Genomic DNA, 24,712 nt, shown 5'->3' on the forward strand with positions numbered 1-24,712 from the left:
AACATGTACTGTAAGTGCTGATGAACTGCACGTAAAACACTTTTTTCTCTTAAGAATTTTAGTGCTCTTTCCCTCATTTTTCGCAGGAAGGAGAAACATAAATTTCTTGGACACCTCTCCTCCGAATGACCCTCTCAAGGCCAACAGGATTGTTAAGTGTAGACAAATGTCGAGCGAAAGGAGAGGGTAGGAATGACGTACGGTGAACTGTAGGTGGGTGGGGTGGACAAATAATGTAAGTGTGAGTGATGGGTGGAGTTTTAGTGTGGCACATACTTCTGCAGAGCAACGTTGACAAACATATCGCCCCTCTGCCACACAAACTATTCTACACTTACACACATGTACAGTGCAGCTCACAAACACACATTTAGACACTATACGACGCATAAATAAGATACGTCTAAAACATATAGACACATGTGTTTACATTTATAACACATTAGACACATTGACACCTATATATACGTATACACATACATCATAACACATTCATATATAGTCCTGCACGCACGCTCATTCTCTTTCTCTCTCTTACATACATACGAAGTCTCTCTCACACATACACACAGTCTTCCTGTCTCTCTCACCCACATACACACACCTACAACTTTTTTCACCATACATGCAAACACATATACACACCGTGTGCGCGCACAAAACAACGCATAGACAACAAATTTACCTCACACACACACATATAACTTATACACAGACATAATATGCACTCACACAGGTACCAGACTTTCAAAGATATAACAACCATGTACATACGCATAACCTCTCACACACGCAGGTACACACATTTTTTTGTTTGTTTATTTTCCCCTGATGATAAAGCGTTTAACGTCACGAAGTGGGTTAATATCTTAAAGGCCAACCCCAGGCAAATATGATATTTAAGTTAAAAGTTGCACAGAGACTGACGAACTGTACTAGGACGTTTTTCGCTATAAAAATATTCTAAACTTTAAAAAATTGAAAGGTTGATATAAATTGAAATCTGGAGTCACTGATCTCAGCCATGCTCGCCTCCTGTTTTAAAAATTCCTGTCGTTCAAAGAAATGTTGCTCTCAACTCCGCCTTTAAGTGGGCGTGTGTCTGAAGGAGCATACAGACGACAGGAGTCGTCACGTGGTTGTCTGTCACATACTCGTTGTCTCTCCTGTCACGTATGGTATTCGGTGATGACATACTTTAGTACTGCGTGACTGACTTATAAGAGGTTGGTGTTGCCGAATATTTGGTAACCAGCATTCTGAACAGCATCACAACATATCGACAATCTGTGACCCGTGAATCGCCCTCTCTCATTCGCGTTCATTATGATGGAATAGTCGAGAGAGACACATTATATATATAATGTGTATTATCTATACATGTTTATAGGTAAAGGAAAATAGGTCAACTTATTTCCGCCAGAGAGCAAGTACATATCAATTTACACACCCACACACTCACACTACCTTCCTGACTCGTTACTTTATGCAGACAATCATAGAAAACAGAGAGCAAAACCAATTGTTATTGTTGTAAAAGTGCTTTCACCCAAAGGTTTACTGACACACTTTCTCTCCTCTATCAGCACTATCATATGTAATTTTACCCTATAATAATAATCTCAAAATGTTCTTTAATCTTCATTTCTTTTTGTTCTGCTTTCTACACGTCAAAGAACAAGACCTTTAACCTCATCTCCTTTGCCGTTCAATAATTCTCTCCTTGCTTCTTGTCTGCTGTCTCTCAGAGTCATTTCCTGACCATTTCCACGGTCACAGGTCAAAACATTTGCCAAACACCTTAAATACTTACCATCGTGCCAATGTTAACAGAGTGAGTGAGACACGAACTGGGGTTCCCTGGTGACTCAGAAGAAAAATATGGTAGGTCTATTTCTGTCTCCGTTGTTGACGGGACAGGAAAGGAAGCTGATGTAAAAGACCTGAATTTTGGAGACAGCTTTGGCTTGTCCTTCAGTGGCAAAGACATACAGGTCTACTGTCATTCAGTGGAAAAAACGTGCTACTATAGCATGTACATTAGTATACATGTGAACTTTGACCTACTGTTATGTAAAGAAAGGGTCAGATTAATGAAGGTTGATAGATTGGTCGACCAGCGGAAGTCCAGAATCGTGACGACGGCAACGATGAACGGTTGACGATATGCTAAAATGTATGTCGTCTGCACAGTCAACGTACCGGCTGGGTACAGCGGCGCTGCGATCTGTACGGGTGGACCTGTAGCAGGACTAGGTCAGAGTTCAGCTGAGGTCACAGAAACTGACGTCACAAGAGAGAATGACGTCAACCGGTAGTGACGCATGAGGACGTCATAAAACAAGCAGACTTCTGGAAGACAACATGGAAGCTAGATTAAAATAAAGCTTACTGATACAGACCTTGTGGGAAAATTCTAAGTTGTTTTATCCGTCTAACACAGTAATGGAGAACCTTTTTTCTACCAATGGCAGCTTGGTTATTTGTAACATTATTCGCAGGCCGTATAAAGTATTTAAAAATTGGTCAAGACGTGGTTTTGTCAGTGTGTTAACATTTTTACAATGTGTTTAGTGCCAGCTGCCCGTCATTGACTGTCCTGTGAGTCACCGCAACACAGGCAGAGGGAGCGCCGGCAGAGGACAAGAAGCGTATGTATCTGTCCTGTCATGTACTCGTGTGTGTCTTATCTCTCCCGTAATACACATCCCTTGCTTGTTACTCAAAACTTACGTTATTGTTGTGATTGCATTAATATATATTTATGTTGCTTTAAAAAGCTCTCAGGTTTGTTCATTTCGAGTTCGGCCTTCGGTTGCCTCGGTAAGGCCAGACTAAATGATTCTCTGACCTTATACGGCTTGCTGGCTGGACGTTCCCCACCTTTGGTCCAACCCATCTAAGTATACCATTACCTGTCACAATACATCGGGCGAGAGTCTTAGATGCTGGGCGCCCTTCTCTTGTCGCCTAGAATATGCAAAGGGCATAACATCTGCCGACGTCCTCAACAGCTATGTGCAGAGTTATCTTCTAAAAGTCCTAGGAATTGGGTGCAGAGTTATCTTGTAAATGCCCCTTTGAAAAATTATCAGTTCACAAGCCGTGGGAAGAAAAGAAGTATAAATTAACCGATATTATACTTTCAAGACCTTCGTCATCCTTCAAGAGTAGCAAATCCAAACTCTTTCATATACAGTTTTAGTTTGATGCTCTATAAATAATTGAAACGCTGCTGTAATCCCCACAGAAAATGTTAGAACGGAAGATAGATTTTTACTTCACTGATACAAGAGCACCCAATCAATTCAACAATAGTCAAAAAAGTCAAATGCAGGAGTGTAGTATCTAGTCACAGATGAACACGTTTTGGAGTTACAGTTCTACAGTTAGTAGAACTAATCGACAAAGTTATTATTAATTTGTCAGAAAAGCACAACTAGTTACACCCGGAAAGGGTTCTTGATCATAGATCAAATCATTTTTAGATAAACTACGACCTACTAGATTACGAAGCAGAGAGGAGAAAACCCACAGCCTCGACTGTGTGACCTTATCACCAGTGAAGCGCTGGAACAAACCGTTATGGCGAGATAAAGGACGAGGCAGTCGATGGTGGAAAGTCGCTGTAGGGTGGTTTGAAGGTGGAAACGGTATGGTGCAGACAAAGAAAGAACAATCCAGATGAGTGGTAAATAGACAACAATAAAGCACTGGTCAAGAGAAGACCTAGACCACAGAGAGAGAGAGAGACCACAGCCCCCTCAGGCGAAGGGACATCACTCTTGTCCCTTTTCTTTGAAATGGTCGTCGGGGAGGAGGTGGGAGGGCTGACAAACTTCTTCACATTTTGTAGACCAGATAACTCAAATTGTATCCCTTTATCTCTATTTATAGCCTGCTCCTGCCAACTTCCCGTTGAATATTAATCAGCTGCTAGGCATTATGACAGTTTCCTCATGTAACAACACGATTGCAGCTGCAATATGTTCCTAATATTGCTTGCATATAAATTTAAGCCCTCTACGTCACAGACTTGTATGGCTAGTCTAGTCATCCCCTCCATTTTCCATCTCATAATGCGCAATCGCTTCTAGGGGTAAGCACTTGCCAGTTCAACCAACCAACCAACCAACCAACCAACCAACCAACCAACCAACCAACCAACCAACCAACCAACCAACCAACCAACCAACCAACCAACCAACCAACCAACCAACCTGCAATTATTGTGGCCATTACAACGCTTTAAAACAAAATTAAAAGAAAATAAAGCATAACAACAACCAAAGGCATTGAAAGGAAAATTAAAGCAAAACTGCAGCGATAAATGTTTTCTGTCTCAAAGGAAGGGCAAGTTACGAGGTATGCGGAAAACGTTTTAGAGATAAAGAGGTTGAGAAGACGTTGAGTAATAAGGCCATTGTGGCTCGACATACATTGGTAACAGATGTAGTGCAGATCTGGGGGTCATAATTTTTTTCCAGTGACTACCTCAAGCTTAGTGCAGATACTATTTCCCAAAACCTGAGTTGGTTTTGCGGACAATTATCACCATTAACAGGAAGAAGTCAACATCGTGACCTCAAGCGTGTCCACTGACACGAATAATTAGTCCCATAAGCTGTAATCTTTGAGGCTTAACAAAGTAAGCCTATCCTAATACAATCTTGTTGACTATACTGTTGACAACTTTATAATTAGACTAGAAACCCTACACTTTACTAGATCTTTAAGTTTCGCATATCTATATTAAGTAAATAATAAATACCTGACAGGTGTGCTATCTTTCAGAAAGATAAAAATCTCAAGAAAATGAGTCACTTGGTTTCCCGACCAGTAACACATGTACTGTATTCAAGTGTCCTTCAAGTAAACACTGGCTTTTTAAAAAGTTTCTTTTTGAAACTTATTCACACTGTCATTCTCAAATTTGACAGCTATAAAACGAATAAATGTATATGTAAAATATTGCATCCTCCACCTGTAAAATGCGATGGAAGTATTTATTGCATAGTGATGACACAGCATCGCGACACCGGGACTTTGCAACACTGCAACAGTGTGGCATTTAAAATTTCAACATCGGAAGACTTGGTCAATGTTTGCATTGCAACATTGGGACACTTTGAGGCTACAATATAAAACAATTTACCGTTTCAACTCGAGACAGAATTACAATTTGGGAAAATTATTATGTATGCCTAACATGTCTGCTATATGGCACCGACTGTCTCAATAACATGAAGGAAAGAAAGGCAAACAAACAAAAGCAAACCGAAGAATAACAAGAAGTAAATACAAAAAAACAAACCAAAAAAAAAAACAAACAAAAATTTAAAAAAAACCAAAAAAACAAAAAACGAAGAACGGAGAAACAAATCAATCCTAACGCGAGGCCAGTGGTCATCAATGAATCTGGTCTAAGCCATTGACGTCACAGCGAGGTCTTCGTACGTGGGTGAGTGAACTGAAACATGAACACGAGGACAGGTCAGCAACTACTACAACCACTACTACTACTACAACAACAACTACTACTATTATTTCTTCTTTTACTACTACATTAAACCCGCAGCTTACAGCGCATAATAATATAAAGGAGCAGACAGATGGCCAACTATGAGGATGAAGTACAAAAGACAGAGAAAACAGTCAGTAGCATCGAGAAGTAATGACGAAAAAGATATCGGTGTGAAAAATTAATCGAGAGATATTCAACGACGAGAGAGAGAGAGAAGGAAAGAAAGAAAATAAAAATACGAAGTATTTATCTGCTCATTCCGTCATGGCATAACATCTTCCAAAAAGATTGGCATCTTTGCTTGAGGGTGCACACATCCATCCATGTATTCATCTCTACCACCACTAGTTCTTCCTCTTTCTCTCTCTCTCACATACACTTAGTTGCCGCTGTCCATTCTCACGCAAATAGAGTGGCTCACCGTGTCCGGGACAACACATCCTGAAGGTCACGCCTCTCCCGGCCGTCATCTCCTGGCACTGATACGGCATCAGCTGCCGCCTGATGTCCTCGATGGCGTCCAGTAGCGTGACTTCTGGCCTCATCATCAGCATCAGCACGACGTCTTTACACCGACTGATCAAATCTCCCGTTTGTTGTGCACCTTGATCTACATGACCAACTGGTGAGGACTCCGAACGTGGCACGGAAGTGGCGCCACCTGTTAGGGTTTTGTTTCCGCCCGCACCGGAAATGGCCGTGCCACTACCTGCAAGCGCGCGCATCATGACCATAGCCGTCAACGCAGGGTCTCCTTCCCCTAGTACTTTTGACGTCATCATCATCGTCAGCGCGGGGTCCGTGGCGACCCTGTCTGTCTGCATGACACCCGTGAGAAGCCGGCGGATGGTGCTTTGCGACAGGCAGAACTCGAAAAGGCTGTTGACGGATGGCGGAGCCCCCATGTTGGTCATTATTCGTTCAGAGTTGTGACCCACGGCCTGACACAGCAACTGCGACTGCGGCGCCGAACAAGAGAGCGCCAGACCCATCCCGTTAGCTCCTGCGGGTAGGTGGAGATTTGGGTCGACACAGCCATGCGCCTCGTAATACTGAACCAGCCCCATCTCGCGCGCCAGTAGGTGAGCGGCTCTGTGGCTTGGCGGATCCAGAAAGACGCCGGAAAACGATTGCCTGGATCCTAAAAGCGATAATAGGTTGGATCCTAAATGAGACGATTGGCGGGGCCATGCGGACGACGCCATAGTGGTACCGCCTGATGATGATTGGCTGGATCCTATGGATGATTGGTTGTATCCCGTGGATGATGATGATTGGTTGGATCCTATGAATGATTGGCTGGATCCTAAGTGAGACGATTGGCGGAACCGTCCGGACGACGCCTCTACTGTAGGCTGCGTGGTACCACCTGATGTTGATTGGTTGGATCTTACAAGCGACAGTAGCGTCGATCCCGTGGACGACACACCTACTGTATGCTTTGGTGAATCACTGGCGTTGAACCTCAGACTTGCAACAGAAATGGCGTTGGAAGCAGTAGTAGGCGTTTGGCTTTTGCGCTCCACAGAGGCAGGTAGGCTTTGTTGTGATTTCGTCTCCTGAAGAGTGACTGGAAAGTTCAAACCCTGATCAGAAGATGCAGACGGCAAAGAATCCAGGACTGCGCTCTCATTAACAACAGCCTGAGTCTTGCTGATTTCAGGTTCAGACAGATTGAAATATTGGTTGATGTCATTGCCATTTTTTCTTGGACCGATGGGAATCTGTGAGGCATCATACGCCAGCCTTTGACCCCACACCAGAGATGGAGCCATGAGGTTAGAGGGAGGTAAATGGTAGTACCCTTGTGATGGGTAAAGAATATAAGTCATTCCATTCGACGGGTGGGAAGGCTGGTACCTTCCTTCAGACAAGTAAATAATCTGAGGAGTTAACTGGGAGGGTTGCACAGTTTGAATTACTCCATGGGAAGAGGGAGATAAGTTCTGCACTGTTGGGGCTGGGTGTGCAGGGTTGTTTTTCCCTGAATAATAATGGGATCATTAATTGATTGCAAAGATAGTGGAAGTGAGTAGACAACTTGCGGGTGATTGGGATATTGCTGGGGAATCACCTGGGAAAGGTAAGACGGTTGAGGAAACTGCAAATTTGGGTACACAGGGAGAGACTGCTGGTCAAACGCGTGAGTAGGCTGCTGTATCAAATAGGTAGGTAGAAATGGTGGTGGATGCATCACGGACGGATGCGGAACAACCCTGCTACCCAGGTGACTGAGATGTGCAGGTAGATGCAGGTGCTGATTATAGTTTGGTGCTTGGTTTATCTTTTGCAGGTGCTGGATAACTGAAGATAACTCCACTTTGGGTAGATGTCGGGTGCTCCCAGATTCATGCACTGGATTGGTGTTTCCGGTTAAAGGATGGTCGGCTTGGGTAGACTGAATATAAATTACAGGCTGAAGATTGGGTGCAGCTTGGCCTATCGCAACATTTCCAAGCGTGTGAAGATTCAAGAAACAATTGTGTGAAAAAATAATTTATAAATATTATTTTAATATTCATGCAGGTATATCGTCAAATAAACATACCCTGTATCTGTCTTTTTTTTTGTCTCCTATTGATGTCAGTCCTGTCTACAGCCCTAGGGTTGTCCTTAGCCTTCAGTCGTACCCTTACCTCTCCGATATCTTCAGTGTATGTCTTTAGTCCTTTGCCTATGGTTTTGCTAATCCTTCTGTTACTTTGTAACCGTACATGTTTTTATCTTAATAAATTCGATAAATTTCTGAATGCTTTTCCTGAACCAATTTCTATTTCTTTATACATCTGTTTTATTACGCAGTTTCGTCGAAATGCTCGCACATTCGAATTTCGCAATTATAATGTATTTCAAGTTTTAATTTTTCTGTTTCGTTCATGACTATTTGGTTTTATTATTTATCTTTAAAGTCGCATAAAGGAAGTAATGTTTTAATTTATTAAAATAAAATCAAGACGCAAATGTGTGTTTTTCATTTTTGAATTACTATCAAAACCCCTTTGAGTAACGCACGTGAAGTATTTTATTTCCTAAGAGATAATCAGCGAGAGTCTGCTGCAATATTTAATTGCATCCTTCTAACTAATTAGGATCGAGTTTTTGTCAAATAGTCTCGGCAATAATGTGTTTTTTTCAAAAACACAAAGAATTAGATGTAATTAAAGAAACAGTATGGACAAAGCTTGAATTTGGTTTTGTCAATTATTGAAAATCACAATACAAACGGGGAGTGCTTATTGGCTCAATTTTACAGCAACCTACGGTTAATCTAGATATCCGAAAATAGAACTTACAAAAAAGAAATCTTTCTCAAGCCAATAAAAGTGAATTATAATTAATTTATATTAGATTTTAGAGTGTTATTGGTTTAAAATATAATATATATAACACAGGGGTGGGCAACATACGGCCCGCGGGCCGGATCCGGCCCGCGACGGGATTTTGAATGGCCCGCAGACTGGTTCTGGTCGTACATGATAATGTGGCCCGCTGCCACATTCTGCCGCAATCTCCCACTACTAATTACTTACTTACTGCGTCGAATAATAGTGACTGTTAGTTATTTTGATTCTTTGTTTTCAGTTAGAATTAGATTTAGAAGTCGACAAGAAAGCAGTATGTTTGTTGTGCAGTGAAAGTGTTGCCTTTATGCGACGAAACATGCAGGCTATGGCAGTACTATGGCAAGCTATGGCAGGCTATGGCAAGCTATGGCAGGCTAAGGCAGGCTATGGCAAGCTATGGCAGGCTATGGCAGGACTTTATCAGCAGCGGAACGGCAAACAAGAGCAACAGAACTGGACGGAAAACTTGTAAAGCAGCAGAATGTATTCGTAAAAACCAAAGTAGCCCAGAAAGCTGCTACTCATGCCAGTTTGTGGTCGCATACAACATTGCCAAGCACAGCAAATCGTTCAGAGATGGTGAATTTGTCAACAAGTGCATGCTCGATGTCGCTGATCAAGTCTGTCCAGAATAAAGAAAGAAGTTTGAAGAAGTCAGTTTGTCGAGAAGAACTGTGGTTCGCCGCATTGAAGCAATTGGTGAAGACCTGACATCACAACTGAAAAAGCGGGTACCTTCATTTCAGCTGTTTTCCTTGGCATTGGATGAAAGCACTGACATCGATGACACTGCACAGTTGCTCATCTTTATACGAGGCATTTCAGAAAACTTTGAAATCACAGAAGAATTGCTGTCAATGGAATCAATGAAAGACACTACTACCGGGGAAGATATTTTTGAATATGTGGAAAATGCCATGCATACAATGCAATTAACATGGCAGGAAATGGCCAGTAGTACTTCCTTGCATATGTAGATAAATACGCGATTATGGTATTGATCCAGTAATCTGGCCCGCCAAGGACTTCATTTCCCCATATCCGGCCCGCCAACCGGAGAAGTTGCCCACCCCTGATATAACACATACAACCTAAAAAGCCGCTTTAGATATACAGTAAAGTAAGGAAACTTGTAGGATAAATATCCAGCCAAGGTAATCGAGAACACAGAGTTTTCCTTTCTAGATTCAGAAAGACACCACAAAACAACTACTGAAAGTTGTTTTTCTATTTTCACCCTTTTGAAGAAATCTTCTTCGGTGTTCTTTTAGCGAGCTCAAGTACCAACGAGGGTCTTTTGTAATTGTAAAGGTGCATGAAGTTTCGAAAAGTAGGGGCTAGCTTTGTCATTTGATGAAGCGTTGGTTAGGTTGAAATAGTATTTAACTGTGAAACCTCCAGGTATAAAAAGCACGGTTCTTGCTGTGTGCACAAAAAAGGGGAAAGATGTGGAATGGGTTAAAAGTAAAATTATTAGACAAAGAGACGATTGTGGCTGCAGTTGAGATATTTTAAATTACTGACCAGTTTTCGTTCGAAGTTGGGGGGAAAAACTCAGTTTCGCTCTTATCACAGAATTTCTTACGTATTGTTAACATTGATTATAAGAACTACAAAAAGGGTTTCAAGAGTTTTGTACAAAAAGTATTTAGTCAATAGGCAGCGCTCACAAAAATGTTAAGCGTAAACTTTTTTTTAGAAACATTTTCTTACCTGGTTGATTTAAACACGAAACGTTTATCGCGAAGAAAAGAACAGCGCAAATAAACATCTTTGACATATTGTGTATTTTTCACTTCAAAAAAGAAATACATGGGCATTACAGGTTCATTAGGCCTACCTCCATGAAAGTCCAGAGCGTTTCTCCAGCAGACAGCCTATTAATACAACCTTCTCCATCTATCATGCCATTCGTCTTCCTTCTGTCCTTAGCGTCCTCAGTTAATCTTGGGACTGCCGCTTCTTTTTATAATAGTTGCGTGCTGTTTACGAGGTTAAAGGTGGACGTCCTATTTCCCACTTCCTCTCATTTTATCTTCAGAACAGAGCGCAAATTAGAAACAGACGGACACGAAAATTTGACAGAGGTAAAGTAAGATCCGGGGTAGGGTTAAACGAGATTAGGGAGAATATTAATTATTCCACAAGCGAAATGTTGGTCCTGTGGGTTAGCCTCTGTGGAAGCTGAAGATGTATGTATCAGACTTTCCAGGTAGAGTCTGAAATTTTATATTCTTGGATTCTGGGTAGATAATTTATCGTATGAGGCCGCTGTCTATAAACTAGATCTAGTCGGGTAAAAATGGCGGAGTAGCATTTGATCAAATCAAAACGGAAACGAACAAAGTGCTTTGAAACCTTAAATAAATTTATAAATAAATTGAGCACTAAAATACAGAATTTCTTAATAAATATCTTTTTATTGATTTTATAATAGAAGACAGACGTCATAAAAACGAGACTGAACAACTCAGTCATAATGTTTCTCTTTGAGGTTTCCTCCCCTGACGTTGAATTAGATCAATGGCGCTTTCGTTTGTTTCCGTGAGTCATTTTCCTTCCGAATAAAAACAAGTTAATATTTTTATTGTCTAATATTTGAATAATGGACATTATTAGGTCAGAGTAAATAAATTAGACTTTATTCAGGTTCTGGCTTTCTTAATGTGATTTATTTTTCATTCGTCTTTTAATTATACGACGCATGCGCAAACCCGTCACTCCTCATTTCGGGAATTCCCGCTATACCAGTAGGTAGGTTAACCTTTTCAGTGCTTCAAGTTAACCTTTTCAGTGATTCACTTTTTCAGTAACACCCCTGTTGTTGTAGGACTATGGATCTTGCATAAATTCGCCGAAACCGACTGTGAATCTTGCATAAATTCTCAGAAACCGATCGTGAAGAGGAAATCAGCATGCTATTTGAAAGCCAACATCCGTAAACACAACAGGAATCACTATCACCAACATTATTAATGTCGACAGTATACTGTTGCTTTGTTAATTTCTTATTTCTTTTTAGAAAAAGGTCATCGACTGAAAAGGGTTAGAGCCAATTATAAACAATAAACACAAACGTATAGATTTTGAACTTTCCTCAACACAAGAGCTCGAATTGTCTCTTCTTCCTTTTTGTTTTGGTACTGAATCCCGAGGCTCATTTGCATTTGTCAACACCTAAAATGTGTCTGCCAGCAATGCATTTAATATACGGTTTTTATTAAGATGGTCATTTATTTATTTATTCATTTACTCAGGACCAATTTAAAATCGAAATGTTTGTAGGTGTGCGCGTTTACATCCATGCTTATGCATGTGTTCGTGTTTCTGTGTCTTTGGAAGTTTTTATCGCTCCTTCTGTCACTCCCTTCTAATAATAACACTCACGCTGGTCAAAGATCAAAACGCGACAGTCCGCACGATGCCCATGCGCCATGCCGGATATCCGCCCATTGAGAGCGGAGCAGAGTCTCGCGAGAAAGAACGAGAGATAGCGAGATGTCGCATACACTACCGATGTTGACATCATTTGTAGAGGCGCAATATATTTAGTGTAGTTATGGCGGCTGCGAGGTATAAATGGTTCGTTTTGTTGATGACAGCTCTTTGTGGAGTTTTGCCGTGCACACTGGGTACGTTAATGTGTCTGAGTATTGTTTCCTGTCATTTCTTTCTTCCGCAGCTTTTTCCATTTTACTGATTTTTATTTCTCAAACATTAAAGACCCTCACAAAGACCTTCATCATAGGTCCCTGGGCATTGAAAGCTACAAGGATATTCATTTGTATATTTGTATGACATTTTATTCCATGCAGTATCTTTCAATAATCAGTACGAAGATTAACTCTGTACAGGTTGTATACATTTTTTTCCTTACTTGTTTTGTTTCACAATTATTATTAGCGTAAATCAGCTTACCCTGGCCTTAATCCTGCCTGAAGTTGCCGCAAGGCCGCAAAGACTTGTGGGATAATAATTTTAGTTTACAATTCTTTTATCCCCTCAGGTCAAGTCCCATCCCCAAGGTGCACCGCCAGTCAAAGGAGGGTCGTAGCAGTGGGGAGTAGCATAAAACTGCAGTGCAGTGTGTCAGATGCCAACCTCACCATCATCTGGAGGAATGAACAGAGTAAGTACAGTAAAGTAATCACGTGACGAACAGACTGATTTCTACAGGTTTTCAAACCTGTCTCAGTAAAATGCAGAGTGTATTACAGTGTCATCAACAATAAACATCAGTTTGAAATACAGACGGAAAGAATTTTAGTTTCCACAAAATGTAACATTCATCAACTTTTTTCTTAAAAAACCTAGGGATACAAAAACAAACAGCAAAACCGAATCATTTAATTTACTTCCATTTTTTCCCAATGGTAGCATAACATTAAGTTTTTGGAAACTCTTATTTGTTGAAGGATTTTTCCAAACCAGATACGTTTAGCAATCACTTTGTCATCGTAAACTTGTCAAATATATACAAATATGTTATTATAGATGTGAATAAAAGGTCAGTATAATTAAGACTGTAATCACGCTGGTTTTGCTGTCTGTTCTCAAGAAGGCACTATCTAAAATCTCTTTCACTCCTCTCAAGTGGTCTGGACATGGACTTTTACACATTTTAGTAGTGACACTGAAGCCTTACATCGGCAAGGACAGCTTTGGTGGCGAGTGTACACATGGCAGACATGAGTAAACATCCTGCCCGCTTCCGGACATCTTCTCAGTGTGTTACTTCCTGAACATGGGCCTTTGGACACACAGATGACTTTGTACACTCAAGTTTAAATGTTCTTAATGAATATGCGTGTAGGTGGTGTAGTGGGGGTGGGGGTCATTGGGGCTTGATATCGTCAGAACGATGAACATCCTGTTTTTTCAAGGTAGGACTAAACCCTGACGAGTGTCACGTGCACTGCCGTAGCTATTTCGGGCGAGAAAGTAAGCACAAAGCTGAGTTTAAGAAACAAATATAATATGAGAAAAAAATCTTGAACAAATAAAGTGATTAACATAATTCGCAACTATACATTAACATAGGTAAAAACAGTTAATCCTCTTAGGATAAAGAGTCTTTCATTACAGTTGACTTCTGTAAAAAGTTTCTTTGAAACCTCCACCATAGGGTGTGGAAATAAATTTTTCACCCAATGACCTTAGTCCTAGAGATCTGAGATTTTCACCAGTTATTTATTTCAGGCGACAATGCAAAATGAAATCAATTACCGCAGTTTGTAAGTAAAATAATTCAATTAAAAAAATTGTAAGCCGAATTAGGGGAGATAGGTAACTTCTGCTCTAAGACTAGTAAACAATAACCTATCTCCGCTAATTAGGCTTATGAGAAGGGCATAAAGTCATTAAGTAAAAAGAAAATAATTGATAAACCCTGGCATGCACAACATGCGTTTTTAATTTTGCTGTTAAAGTTCCCATGTCTGTCACACTACAAAAATTTGCTAAACCCTGGCATGCAGAATGCGTGTGTGTAGAGATAAGTGCGGCGCCTAGTCCGTCAGATGCTAGATAACAACTGTCACACTGCGACGACACTTAAAATACTAAACACACTTTTTTATTTCTTCCAAAAGACCTTTTGTTAATGCCCGTCTCTCTAAATAAGGACAAATATGACAGTTATAAAACTCGATCAAAGGTTCATCCATACTTGTTTGTCCATATTTGAAAGGCCATACTAGCTTTTTCGAGATTAACCTTAATAACATTAAGTTTTCCATATTTAGCGCCCTTCACATTTGGACATGGTAATATCTTCAAAACACAGTTCCTTTAAGGATTTCTACCAGCTTTTTCTTATCAGCATGATAGGTGTGTCGTCTGCTTGCAGCAAACGAAGAGGTGCAGTGCCCCCCATTTCCGGCGAGCTGCTCCGCGACATCCGGTGTGCGAACAGGGGCGACAACCAGTGAGTTAACGGTTACGGTGCCGAGAAGCGAGAAGGTTCTTTCATCGTGAAGTGTCAGTCTGTCAAAGAGGGTTTACTCACAAATAACACCTGGTACTACATAGACGCCATTAGTGAGTAATTAATACAAACAATTTTTAAACCTCCTTCTTACATTAAATCGTTCTCGTTACTTCATTTTATAACATCCTGTTCCATAGTTCATTTATTAATTCATTCTTTCTTTCTTTGCCCACTCCTTGTTAAAAAAGTCCCTCAATATCTGAGTGGAAAACCTTTATAGACAAAGAAATATTTCACAAGAAAATCTGGTTTGTTAAGTTAACGGCTCAAGCACATGCGAAGCTGCTTTCAACACCAGAGCAAAGGATGATTGGAGAACTAAAGGGAACTGCATTGTGAACAACATCTTTTCTGCTGATAGATGCTACTCCTGTGACTGGCTTGAGGTGGGAGTGTTCTTTCTCTGTGTGTGATTTTGTATACATTTGAATGAAGCCATCTCTCTCTCACACACACAGATTTAGTGAACAATAAAGATGACAATAATAAAAGTTATTTTTAATGGTATTTATGGAAGGGGCGGCCTTTGGCATGCGTAGACTGTACACCTGCACAGGACTACCAAATCCCAGAGGCCGCCACGCCAATATATATTAAATATAAAGCAGAAAGAGAAAATAGCGATAGAGCTAACGGCAACATGGCCGAAAAACATTTTTTCTTGTTAATTAGTGGTCTGTTACTAATGTTGCTAGAGTCGGGACAGTAAGCTATATGTAGTATTATAACATTCTGCCTTAATGACAATATCATGGGCCGCCACTTGGTTTCATTGACATTGGTGGGCGAGATGACCACCGATTCTTTCTCCGCCCATGGGCGACACGACCCTGAAAGCGGCATCGTTTAATGGGAGTATTGTATGCTTACTTGATTGGAATATGACGATGTATTTTAATTCGAATACAAGTTGGCATTACTTGACGATGAATGATATCACAGGAGAAAGAGGCTGAAAAAGTGAAGATAATTCCGGATAACTACAAGAGTTTAGCGTTGACAAACAACTCTGACGGGACTGTCAACATGACCTGTGCCTTCAGCACCCCGATCCCAACAGTTAAAGGACGCTACACTTACCTGGCGAAAATCACACCGCTGGCACTTGATGTTAGGGTCAATGACCCGGGCGGAGGAGTCATCGGTGAGTTGCACAGTCCTTAGGCCGGACAGGCCACTCGATATCTTGGGTGCTCATTAGTTCAGTCGGATTGAGTGTGGGATGGAAGTTTTGCTTAAACAGTTGTAGAGAAGTGAAAGTAAGAAATTTATTAGTCATGGCGTGTGGAAGTCACATTCAGTCTTCTCCTTCCAACGATTTTTATCATCGCTATATGATCACTTGGACATAGGGTGGGTAGAGTGAGCTTTTCAGCCACCCCAGGCTAAGACGAACAAGAGGAAGAACTCGTACACACCGAGCTTCATATCGTATGACAGAGTTTCCTCCCATATAAAATTTTGAATAAGTCGTAATTCCATATGGCGTCCTCCTGCCGTTGTCAAGGAAACGTCACCCCAAATGTGATAAAAATGTGCAGTTTATTGCATTTATACTATTTGCACCCATTTGATTGTCTCAAACATCTTACCGTGGTCAGCTCAGAAAGAATACAATTCAGTAGCGCTCCAGTATCAAGAACAAAACGTGAACAGCTGAAAGTATCACCAATCTACCTAATCCAGAAGTACTTCTCAAGGAAGGAATGACACAAATTAAGAACACGACATTAATAAATAAAAGACAATGCACTATATTTATGAATACTTACAGCGGTCTGCTATAAAGTTCAGACCGCCACAAGTCTTTCATAAGTTAGAATGAAGCAGGATTAAAGACTGTTTAATATTGAAAAGAAAGTTACATAACTTAAAGCAATATGCAGTTGAGTGTGTTTTATATAGGTTTGCTGAGTTTTATTTTTGTTGTAAAGAGGTGACAGGAAAACAAATTTCTTATATATAAGACAAACAGATTGTATTTTGTTGGATATTTGATGCTTATTTCAGATCCTCCATCAACTCCGACTCACGATTGCCCCACCTATGTACCCGAAGGTACTAATCTTGCCTGCACGTGCAAGACGTTCAGCCTTGGCACCCCGATGGGAACACTCGGGTGGACGCAGGCCAGTGACTCACCGCAGCTGCAAGTGTCTAATGTCCGGCGTGAGAATGAAGGAACGACGTACACGTGCAAACTGCAGTTAGGGCAGGCCGTGAACTACAAACTTCGAGTTGCCTGTCAGTACACGCTAATTTTTAATAATTTTTAATAATTCTTAATTACAGTAGAGAGGTCGTGACGTCACGATTGTTCACGAAATGTCAAAGGTCGATTACAACGCAAATTTTCTTTCTTTTAATAACTGGGCAGAGCTCAGTACAAGATATTATTTAAAAATCTTCTCCCCCACTTCCGTTCTAGAGCATTTCATTGTATTTCCTTTCCTAACCCTGACAGGGCCAGAAACCCATTCAACAGGTGGGTCAACTAGGGTAGGGTTACTCTGCGCCTCTCGAGTGTCGAACCGGCTAGTGTTCTTCAGGTTCCGACACCAGTGACTATGCACTTGGATCTCAGGTTCTCCGTCTGTACGTGTGTGTGGGCGCGTGTATGTTTGTAATAGACAGCCAGCCAGATACTGTCTCAAGGTTTGAGAGCATCCATTGATTTTCCTAATGTGCACAAGGGACCGTAGGATTCCACAGCCTTTGTACGGTTTCCGAGTGAAGCCCCTTAGTGAAAACCGAACCATCCCTACCATGCAGACGGACAGAACTCACTTGGAACAACGTAGCCATGGGCCATAGCTAGTGACTAGAGACCTTCTAGCATCCATAGTCTGGAGGCGTAGGTACCTAATAGCACTCTAAGTATGGTAAAAAGTGACAACAGAAAGACACTGTCATAACCCTGACACACTGATTGCAAAACTCACTTCAGAAGTAGCTTAATGAGCATGAAGGAGAATCGAGCTGATTCAGTTGCGACGATTTTGTAAATAAGTGTTTAGAGTACGGTGATCACCTGGTTGAAATCTTGGCGCATCTTGTAGATTAGAATATTTTGCAAAAACAAACAAACAAAGAAACAACAACAAAAAACAAAAAAAAAGAAAAGAAAAGAAAAGAAAAAATCAAAAAACAAAAACAACCCCCCCAAAAAAAACAACAACAAACCATTAAAAAAAAACAACAAAACAAAAAAAAACCCCAACAAACAAACCAAAAAAGTCTACAAACCAAACAAACAAACTAAAAAAACAAAACAAAACAAACAAACAAACTAAAAAAACAAAAACAAAACAAAACAAACAAACAAACAAACAAAACAGAACAAAACAATTTTAAGAAAGGACAGAATAACTTACAACGGAGAGCAATGTTTCCAAACGATTGTTATGTTGGTTTATTTGCTTTACACACACACACAATCGTTACAGAGACGAAAGGTGCATCAAACATCACAGATGAGTAGGAGAAACCAAAACTCGATGTACATCCACAGAAGAGACAAAACGACAGACAGCTAGTCCCCTCCAGCCAGTGAGGCGAAGGGACATCCCTCTCCCAATATCAAGTCTCAGTGTATGAAGTCTGTAAGGATGTGGTCACGTGATCGTCGGGTTTATCTATGGTTTCATACATCAACCTTTGTACAGGACGACAATTTGAAGCAGTTTGATTGGCTGGGTATTTGTTGGGGTGGTAGGTTGAACGGGTGGGTACTTTCTTACTGGATTTATTTATTTATTGTTTGTTCAGATGGCCCCGCAGCCGCATACATAGCTGCCACTCGTCCCACAGAGTCGCACACGGATCTTCTGTGTATCCCCCTGGATGTCAACCCCACGCCTTCATTTGTGTGGAGAGTTCGCGGCACCGGCAGTGTCCTGGGCACAGATCAGATGCTGAGTGGGGTCGAGGTCAGCAATTTTCACGACGGAAACGTCATCGAGTGCACGGTCACCAACTCCGAGAACAACGGCAAGGCCGCCACTGCGTTCGTTGACCTCGAGGCCCTGCGTCTCAACCGTAAGCTTGTGTGCTGCGAGTTTGTATGTCTGTGTGTTCTTGTGCCTGGATGTCTGTGTGAATGTGTATGTACGTAGGTTTGCGTGTGTAAGTGTGTCTTTCGCTCTCTCTCCCTATATATATGTCTCTCTCTATGTGTGTATGTCTTTCTATGTGTACATGTATATGTGCGCGCATGTGTTTGTGTGTGCGTTCCTTCTTTCATATAATCCTATCTGCATGTGTGCTCACGTACTTGGTTTCAGCAAACATTACTCTGGTACTCTCAGCAGTCCATACTTCTGACGAGGGTAACACCCTCGGAACAGGGATAGCTATAGGGATCACCTCGATGTTGGTGGTGATGATGGTTCTCACTGTCATCGGTGTCATCGTTCTGCGCAGACGACAATGGATCCTGCCATGTACAGGTGACAGTAACCACATTTTGCTACCCATGTTTTTGTAATTAAGTTTTTCTTTCTTCTTGTCTTCTTGACTTTTGTAACTTTTTTTTTTATCTTTGTGCCTGCCTTTGTTTCGTTAGTTAATAATTAATTAATATTCTCTTTATTATTTCTGAGAACTTGATCAACTTAATGGAAATTTCACAATTAAGAAATGACAATTGTGATGTATATATATTTTTTACAGATGAGGGCAAAGGTAGCAGTTCGAAAAGGTATTTTTAACGAAATTCTTTTTCCATCGATTATAATCGTGACCTACCATCGTTTGATATTATCATCATCTATTTATTACACACAGTTCCTGCTTAGATGATGAGTCGAATCTTCTTGAAACTATTTTAGAATTGATTTACTTATTCGCCTCGCCATTTAAATGTATGACAAGTATACTTTTCCAGTTTTATCACCGAATTAATTCTTTCGAAACAGACCAAGGGATTCTGGAGACGGCAGACGTAAAAAGTCAGGTAAGTAACGGACACTTGAGAAGCTAAAAGACAGACAACTGTCTTACAACACTATGAAAACTGCAGTTTTGGTTTTGTTCGCGAAACATGCAGACTCGTGCTTTAGCATTCTTTTGCAAGTACAAAATTTGATAGGAATATATTGGCATTATCCTCTCTCTCTCTCCATTTATGTGTGTGTGTGTATATATAATGTGTGTGAGTGAGAGAGAGCAAATAGAGAGAAGAGAATTTTTTTTTCTCCTGCAATTATTTCGAATCAAGTAAAATAGTCAAAGTTCATCTGACTTCAAAGACAGACATGCACGCGCACGCACTCCTCCACCTACACAGGCAGAACCAGATACTATAGTGTAGACAGGGTTAAGTACAGAAATTCAAATGTATTATCAGTCACTCAGACGGACAGATTGACAGACAGGTGGATGTAGGTTGTTTTATTTTTTAAACTGTCATTTTAATTCTTTCCTCCCACTGATGCTGTTGTTTGAGACCCCCACCCCCTCACACGCTCCCTTCTTCTCCCTCGCCATGATAATGTCGTAGTTGTTGCTAAACCCATCCAACCAAGTGTTTCTGTCACCAGGTTTACAATTAACAGTGACTGGTCTCTCACGCCACTCCTCCGATTCCCTCCACGGCGAGGAAATGGACAGACCGCCAGGCAAGTGGGACTACCATAGTTCTTTATTTTTGTTGTTTTATTTTTGATTTGGTAGATATAAAGATATTTTATTGGTCGTTCAGTCAATGTTTTATTTCAAATACATAAGTTTTATTTAAACTTTAGTATACTGCACTTCAGGCTGAAGTTATCATATGTATTGTTTACCCTGTAGGTGCTGATAATTACGAGGCCCTGAGAAGACAGAAGGGAGGAAGTCCTGATCCGTACACAAGTCTTGGCGCGCAAAACTCGAGCATCAGAGGGCGGTCTCCCTACATCGATGACACAGGTGTGACATTTGTTTATAAGTTAATGGTGCGAACACACACACACACGTTCAGATGTGCACACATTTGCATCCATACATATCACACACACACACACACACTCATCCACATGTAACACACACACACATCTACAATTAACACACACACACACATCCATCTACAAATATCACTCCCACACATTTACAAATATCTCTCTCACATACACACCCATTTACAAATAGCCCGCACAACAATTTACAAATATCACACACACACACACACATCTACAGATATAACACAAAAATCAACAAATACCACACATACACATATCTACAAATATCACACATATACCTCCACCAATCCACGCACCCCACCCCTCACACACCCATCCACAAATATGGACACATTCACGCATTTACACACGCACACATCAACACAGACACAGTAAAATAAACACACATTCACTTAGATACACGAGTACAGTTGTTGCTGCTTGTTAAACCACAAGGGAGGAGCTGGTAGGGGCTGACCTACAGTGCTGCTGATGCAAAATGAAGTACAAGAAAGGAAAGAAGAAATAACGGCATCAACAGAAGAAGATAAAGAAAAGAATTATTATCAATGTTGACAAAATATTATTAATTATGCATCCTCTGTCCCTACCTAAGCCCCTTACTTCTGTCTCCGTCTTCCCTTGTCTCTGTGTAAAGAGTGGCCTTATAACCGCGACTTTCATCTGTTGCCAGGGCCACTGTATGAAAACCGAGTGACTCTGATTGAGGCGGCCAAGGACTCGCCAGTCTACGCCAACTCCTACAACGAGGGCAACGGCTTCAGACTCTAACTGTCCGACTGTTAATAATCAACAGTTCTAGTCTTAAAACGAGTATTATAAAGTCGGTACTTATTGTAATGTTTTTGTTTATATGAAAACATGCATTAATGCATATATTTGAGTGATAGGTATTCATAGGCGAAAGAAAGAAAAAATTGAAACAAAGAAATAAACTAAACGGGAATGAATGAGAGGTAAAAAAAAAAAAAACCAAAAAAAAACAAAACAAAACAAAACAAAGAGAGAAAGAGAGAGAGAAAGTGTTTATGAAAGAAAGATAAGATAGATGTCATCTTATTCATTTCATCAGATGCTTGTTAAAAACATGGCTTGTCACTTTGATGTGAATAATGAGTTTGTCCCAACATGTATTGTATACCATGAAAATTCTATTTACAATTTCTTGTAATCTTTGAAACTATCTGTAAAAATAGAAGTTTCCATCATTTTATTTACCAAAATCTTCCTATGAAAATATATCTACAGAACTTTTAACCTAACGTAGTGTCTTGTAAAAAAATGAAATATTTATTTGCAATTATGGTGGCTAAGTCTGAGAATACATCAAGACAACAGGTAGATGCTTTCAACATGTAACACCATCTTCAAAAGTCAGAAAACTTTTAAATCTTTAGCCTTAGGCTTTTGAGAAGAAACTAATGATGTCGGTAAAGATGACCATCGAACAGACCAAAGTCTACTGACTTGACCAGAACAGCGTTCAAAACTAAGGGATCGCCTGTGTGTAGGCTATTTTCCAGTGATTAACAGTGCATGTCTGTAGGACCTTTTGGAAGAGTCCCCTTGTTAAATCTTAATTCTTTTCGAAACAGCATATTTTTTTATCAAAGACATTTCCCAGTTCATTTTCATGTTTGAAAGTCCCATAACAATTATTTATTATTCAAAAACAATTTTTTTTGTAAAGTTCTACTATTGAAATGAACTTAACTATTCTTTGACTTCAAAATTATCTTTTTGTCGTTGACAAGTGATAACTAGAGAAAACATGTATGACGTGTGATAGTAATGATGATAATGGTGATAATATGGTAATGGTGTATGGAAGTAATGATAGTAATGATAGCAACTTAAATGGTAGTAACGTCTGAAGAAGATACACCTTAGACGGTGGTAGTGACTATCATTTTTCTTGCTGTAGGTTTTAGGCAAAAGAATTCTTGTTTATATATTTCCTTACTTCAGAGATGTAACCTTCAATTTTATTTTGGAGTTGTAATATCGGACTGTAAAAAATAATGTCGCTAATATTAAAAATTTTAATTTGTTTTGTAAAAATAATTTGTTACTCGCCATAAATACGATCTGGACATAAGTTATGTAAATGTTATTACTCTTCTGTGTGTCCGAGGAAGATTTGACAGACAGACAGACAGACAGACAGACAGACAGACAGACAGACAGACAGACAGACAGACAGCACCTTATCCGCCTGGGTGTATCCCCACTCAGTACGGTGAGAGTACCGCCAGAGTGGCCGAGTGACCACAAGACATCGGCCCACGGTCACAGTGTATGTTGCCGTACTCCAGACTTCTACCAATCACAGTGCACAGCTACGCTAGCTTATATCCAATGTGGCGACTCGCTTTGTGGCCTTTTGCCATTCAGTCGATGCTGCATAGACCTTGTCATTTTTATTTTGCATAGTCGTGTTCATGTTTTATTGTAATTTTGTGGAGGTGGAGACGTGGTAAACACAAATTTTGTAAACAAATATTCAGCGATCCTTAAACGTTAAAGTCGAACTTCCGGTTTCACATTCACGATATCGGGATTGTTTATATTTCTCCTTTCTCTTGTCATAGAAATTCGCTATTATAGGCATCATATATATAAATAAGTCGAGAAAATAGATCTTAATAAAATAATAAAATCACGTCAACCATCCCCCTCTTCCCCCCAAAAAAAAAACCAAAAACAAAACAACAACCAAAACAAATGCAGGGTTCATAACAACATTGCGTCGTCTGCTGTAAACTGAGGCAGCGAACGATATATATTATATCTGCTTAAATGCTCTTTCCAAGGACCTTTCGAAACGTGTTTAATCATAAGTGCAATTACTTGGGTCAGTAACTATGGAATAAAAACTGCGTGGGTCACACAGAAACAGTACGGAATAATTACTTCAGGCGTTTTCTTATGTTATTTATTGAGTCCTATTGGGATTATTTTATTTTAACGCAATTTTTTAAATATCAGCTTGAATTCACTAGCATACCATAATACATTATAATTATTGGGTTGTGGCGCAGACAAAACTTTTTAATCTGCTGTACAACAAGGGCTGTAACTCTTAGAAGACTTTTTATGGCGCCAGTATTTTATTTATATATATATTGATTTTGGAAGGCGAATAAAATGGAAGCGAAGAAAGCAAATGTACGTAAATATAAACTGTTTTCAAACAGCTGCTAGGGCAGTTAGGGGTTCTAAAAGTCAACACATGTAAGCCACATAAATCACGTTTGACGGATTGCAATGATGGTAAAGACAATTTAATCCATCGAATATAATAAGTAAACCTGATATAAGCAAATCTGGCCACCAATTGTACGGCTCCAAGAGGGTATATGGTTCATTCGTAATTAGTGAGCTATCAGACAGTTACATTGGCTGTGCAAGATCTCTACTATGAGGAAGTCAGTGTTGTCAAAACAAGATAACCTGGACACCAACTGTCAATTCAGATAGCAGTGCTGACAGAATCACATTGTGAAGGTGTATAATTCCTTTGGCCTTATGTAGATTTCAATATTAATAGGACTGTATAAACAACCAAAACAAAGAGAAATAGCCATTGATTTACATAAAATCCTTGCCTTTGTAATTTTTTTCAGAAGCAAAACCCAAGAGCAATGAATATATTTTGGGGTCATATAGTAATGGTTGTTAGAAGGCAATCATTCTGCAAGCTGATGATGATGCATACAGACTTAAACTGTGCATCACATTTTCATGCAGTTCTTTTATATGAAGCACACATTCTCACTGATAAAAATTCAGCATACTTTCGCAATTCCAACAGGTAGAAACAGCCTCAAATATGACAAATAAAAATACACAAATGACCAGTAATTATACCACTTAATGGGATCATTTAGTACCA

General features: G+C 40.1%; 2 protein-coding genes across 3 annotated transcripts; one reads left to right on the forward strand and one right to left on the reverse strand.

Moving 5' to 3' along the window:
- Nucleotides 1-4,964: 4,964 nt before the first annotated feature.
- On the reverse strand, nucleotides 4,965-7,821 carry LOC112568138. The gene is made up of 2 exons (XM_025245264.1): nucleotides 5,946-7,821; nucleotides 4,965-5,470 (listed from the first exon to the last, which is right to left on the reverse strand). The coding sequence occupies exons 1-2, from the start codon at nucleotides 7,354-7,356 to the stop codon at nucleotides 5,424-5,426; spliced, it is 1,458 nt and encodes a 485-aa protein (XP_025101049.1). The 5' UTR covers nucleotides 7,357-7,821; the 3' UTR covers nucleotides 4,965-5,423.
- A 5,053-nt stretch (nucleotides 7,822-12,874) lies between these two features.
- LOC112568139 lies at nucleotides 12,875-22,915 on the forward strand. 2 transcript variants are annotated; one of them, XM_025245265.1, is made up of 12 exons: nucleotides 12,875-12,997; nucleotides 14,717-14,907; nucleotides 15,116-15,243; nucleotides 15,800-16,001; nucleotides 16,868-17,101; nucleotides 18,626-18,895; nucleotides 19,141-19,305; nucleotides 19,529-19,556; nucleotides 19,774-19,811; nucleotides 20,398-20,475; nucleotides 20,651-20,767; nucleotides 21,491-22,915. In XM_025245265.1, exons 4-12 carry the CDS (start codon nucleotides 15,884-15,886, stop codon nucleotides 21,586-21,588), a joined length of 1,146 nt encoding a protein of 381 aa, XP_025101050.1. In that variant the 5' UTR covers nucleotides 12,875-12,997; nucleotides 14,717-14,907; nucleotides 15,116-15,243; nucleotides 15,800-15,883; the 3' UTR covers nucleotides 21,589-22,915. The 2 variants fall into 2 exon arrangements, with proteins under 2 accessions (XP_025101050.1, XP_025101051.1); XM_025245266.1 differs by having other exon boundaries at nucleotides 19,165-19,305.
- The last annotated feature ends 1,797 nt before the right edge of the window (nucleotides 22,916-24,712 follow it).

This window comes from Pomacea canaliculata, linkage group LG7 (genome assembly GCF_003073045.1).
Source record: "Pomacea canaliculata isolate SZHN2017 linkage group LG7, ASM307304v1, whole genome shotgun sequence".
NCBI classification, from domain to species: Eukaryota; Metazoa; Mollusca; class Gastropoda; order Architaenioglossa; family Ampullariidae; genus Pomacea; species Pomacea canaliculata.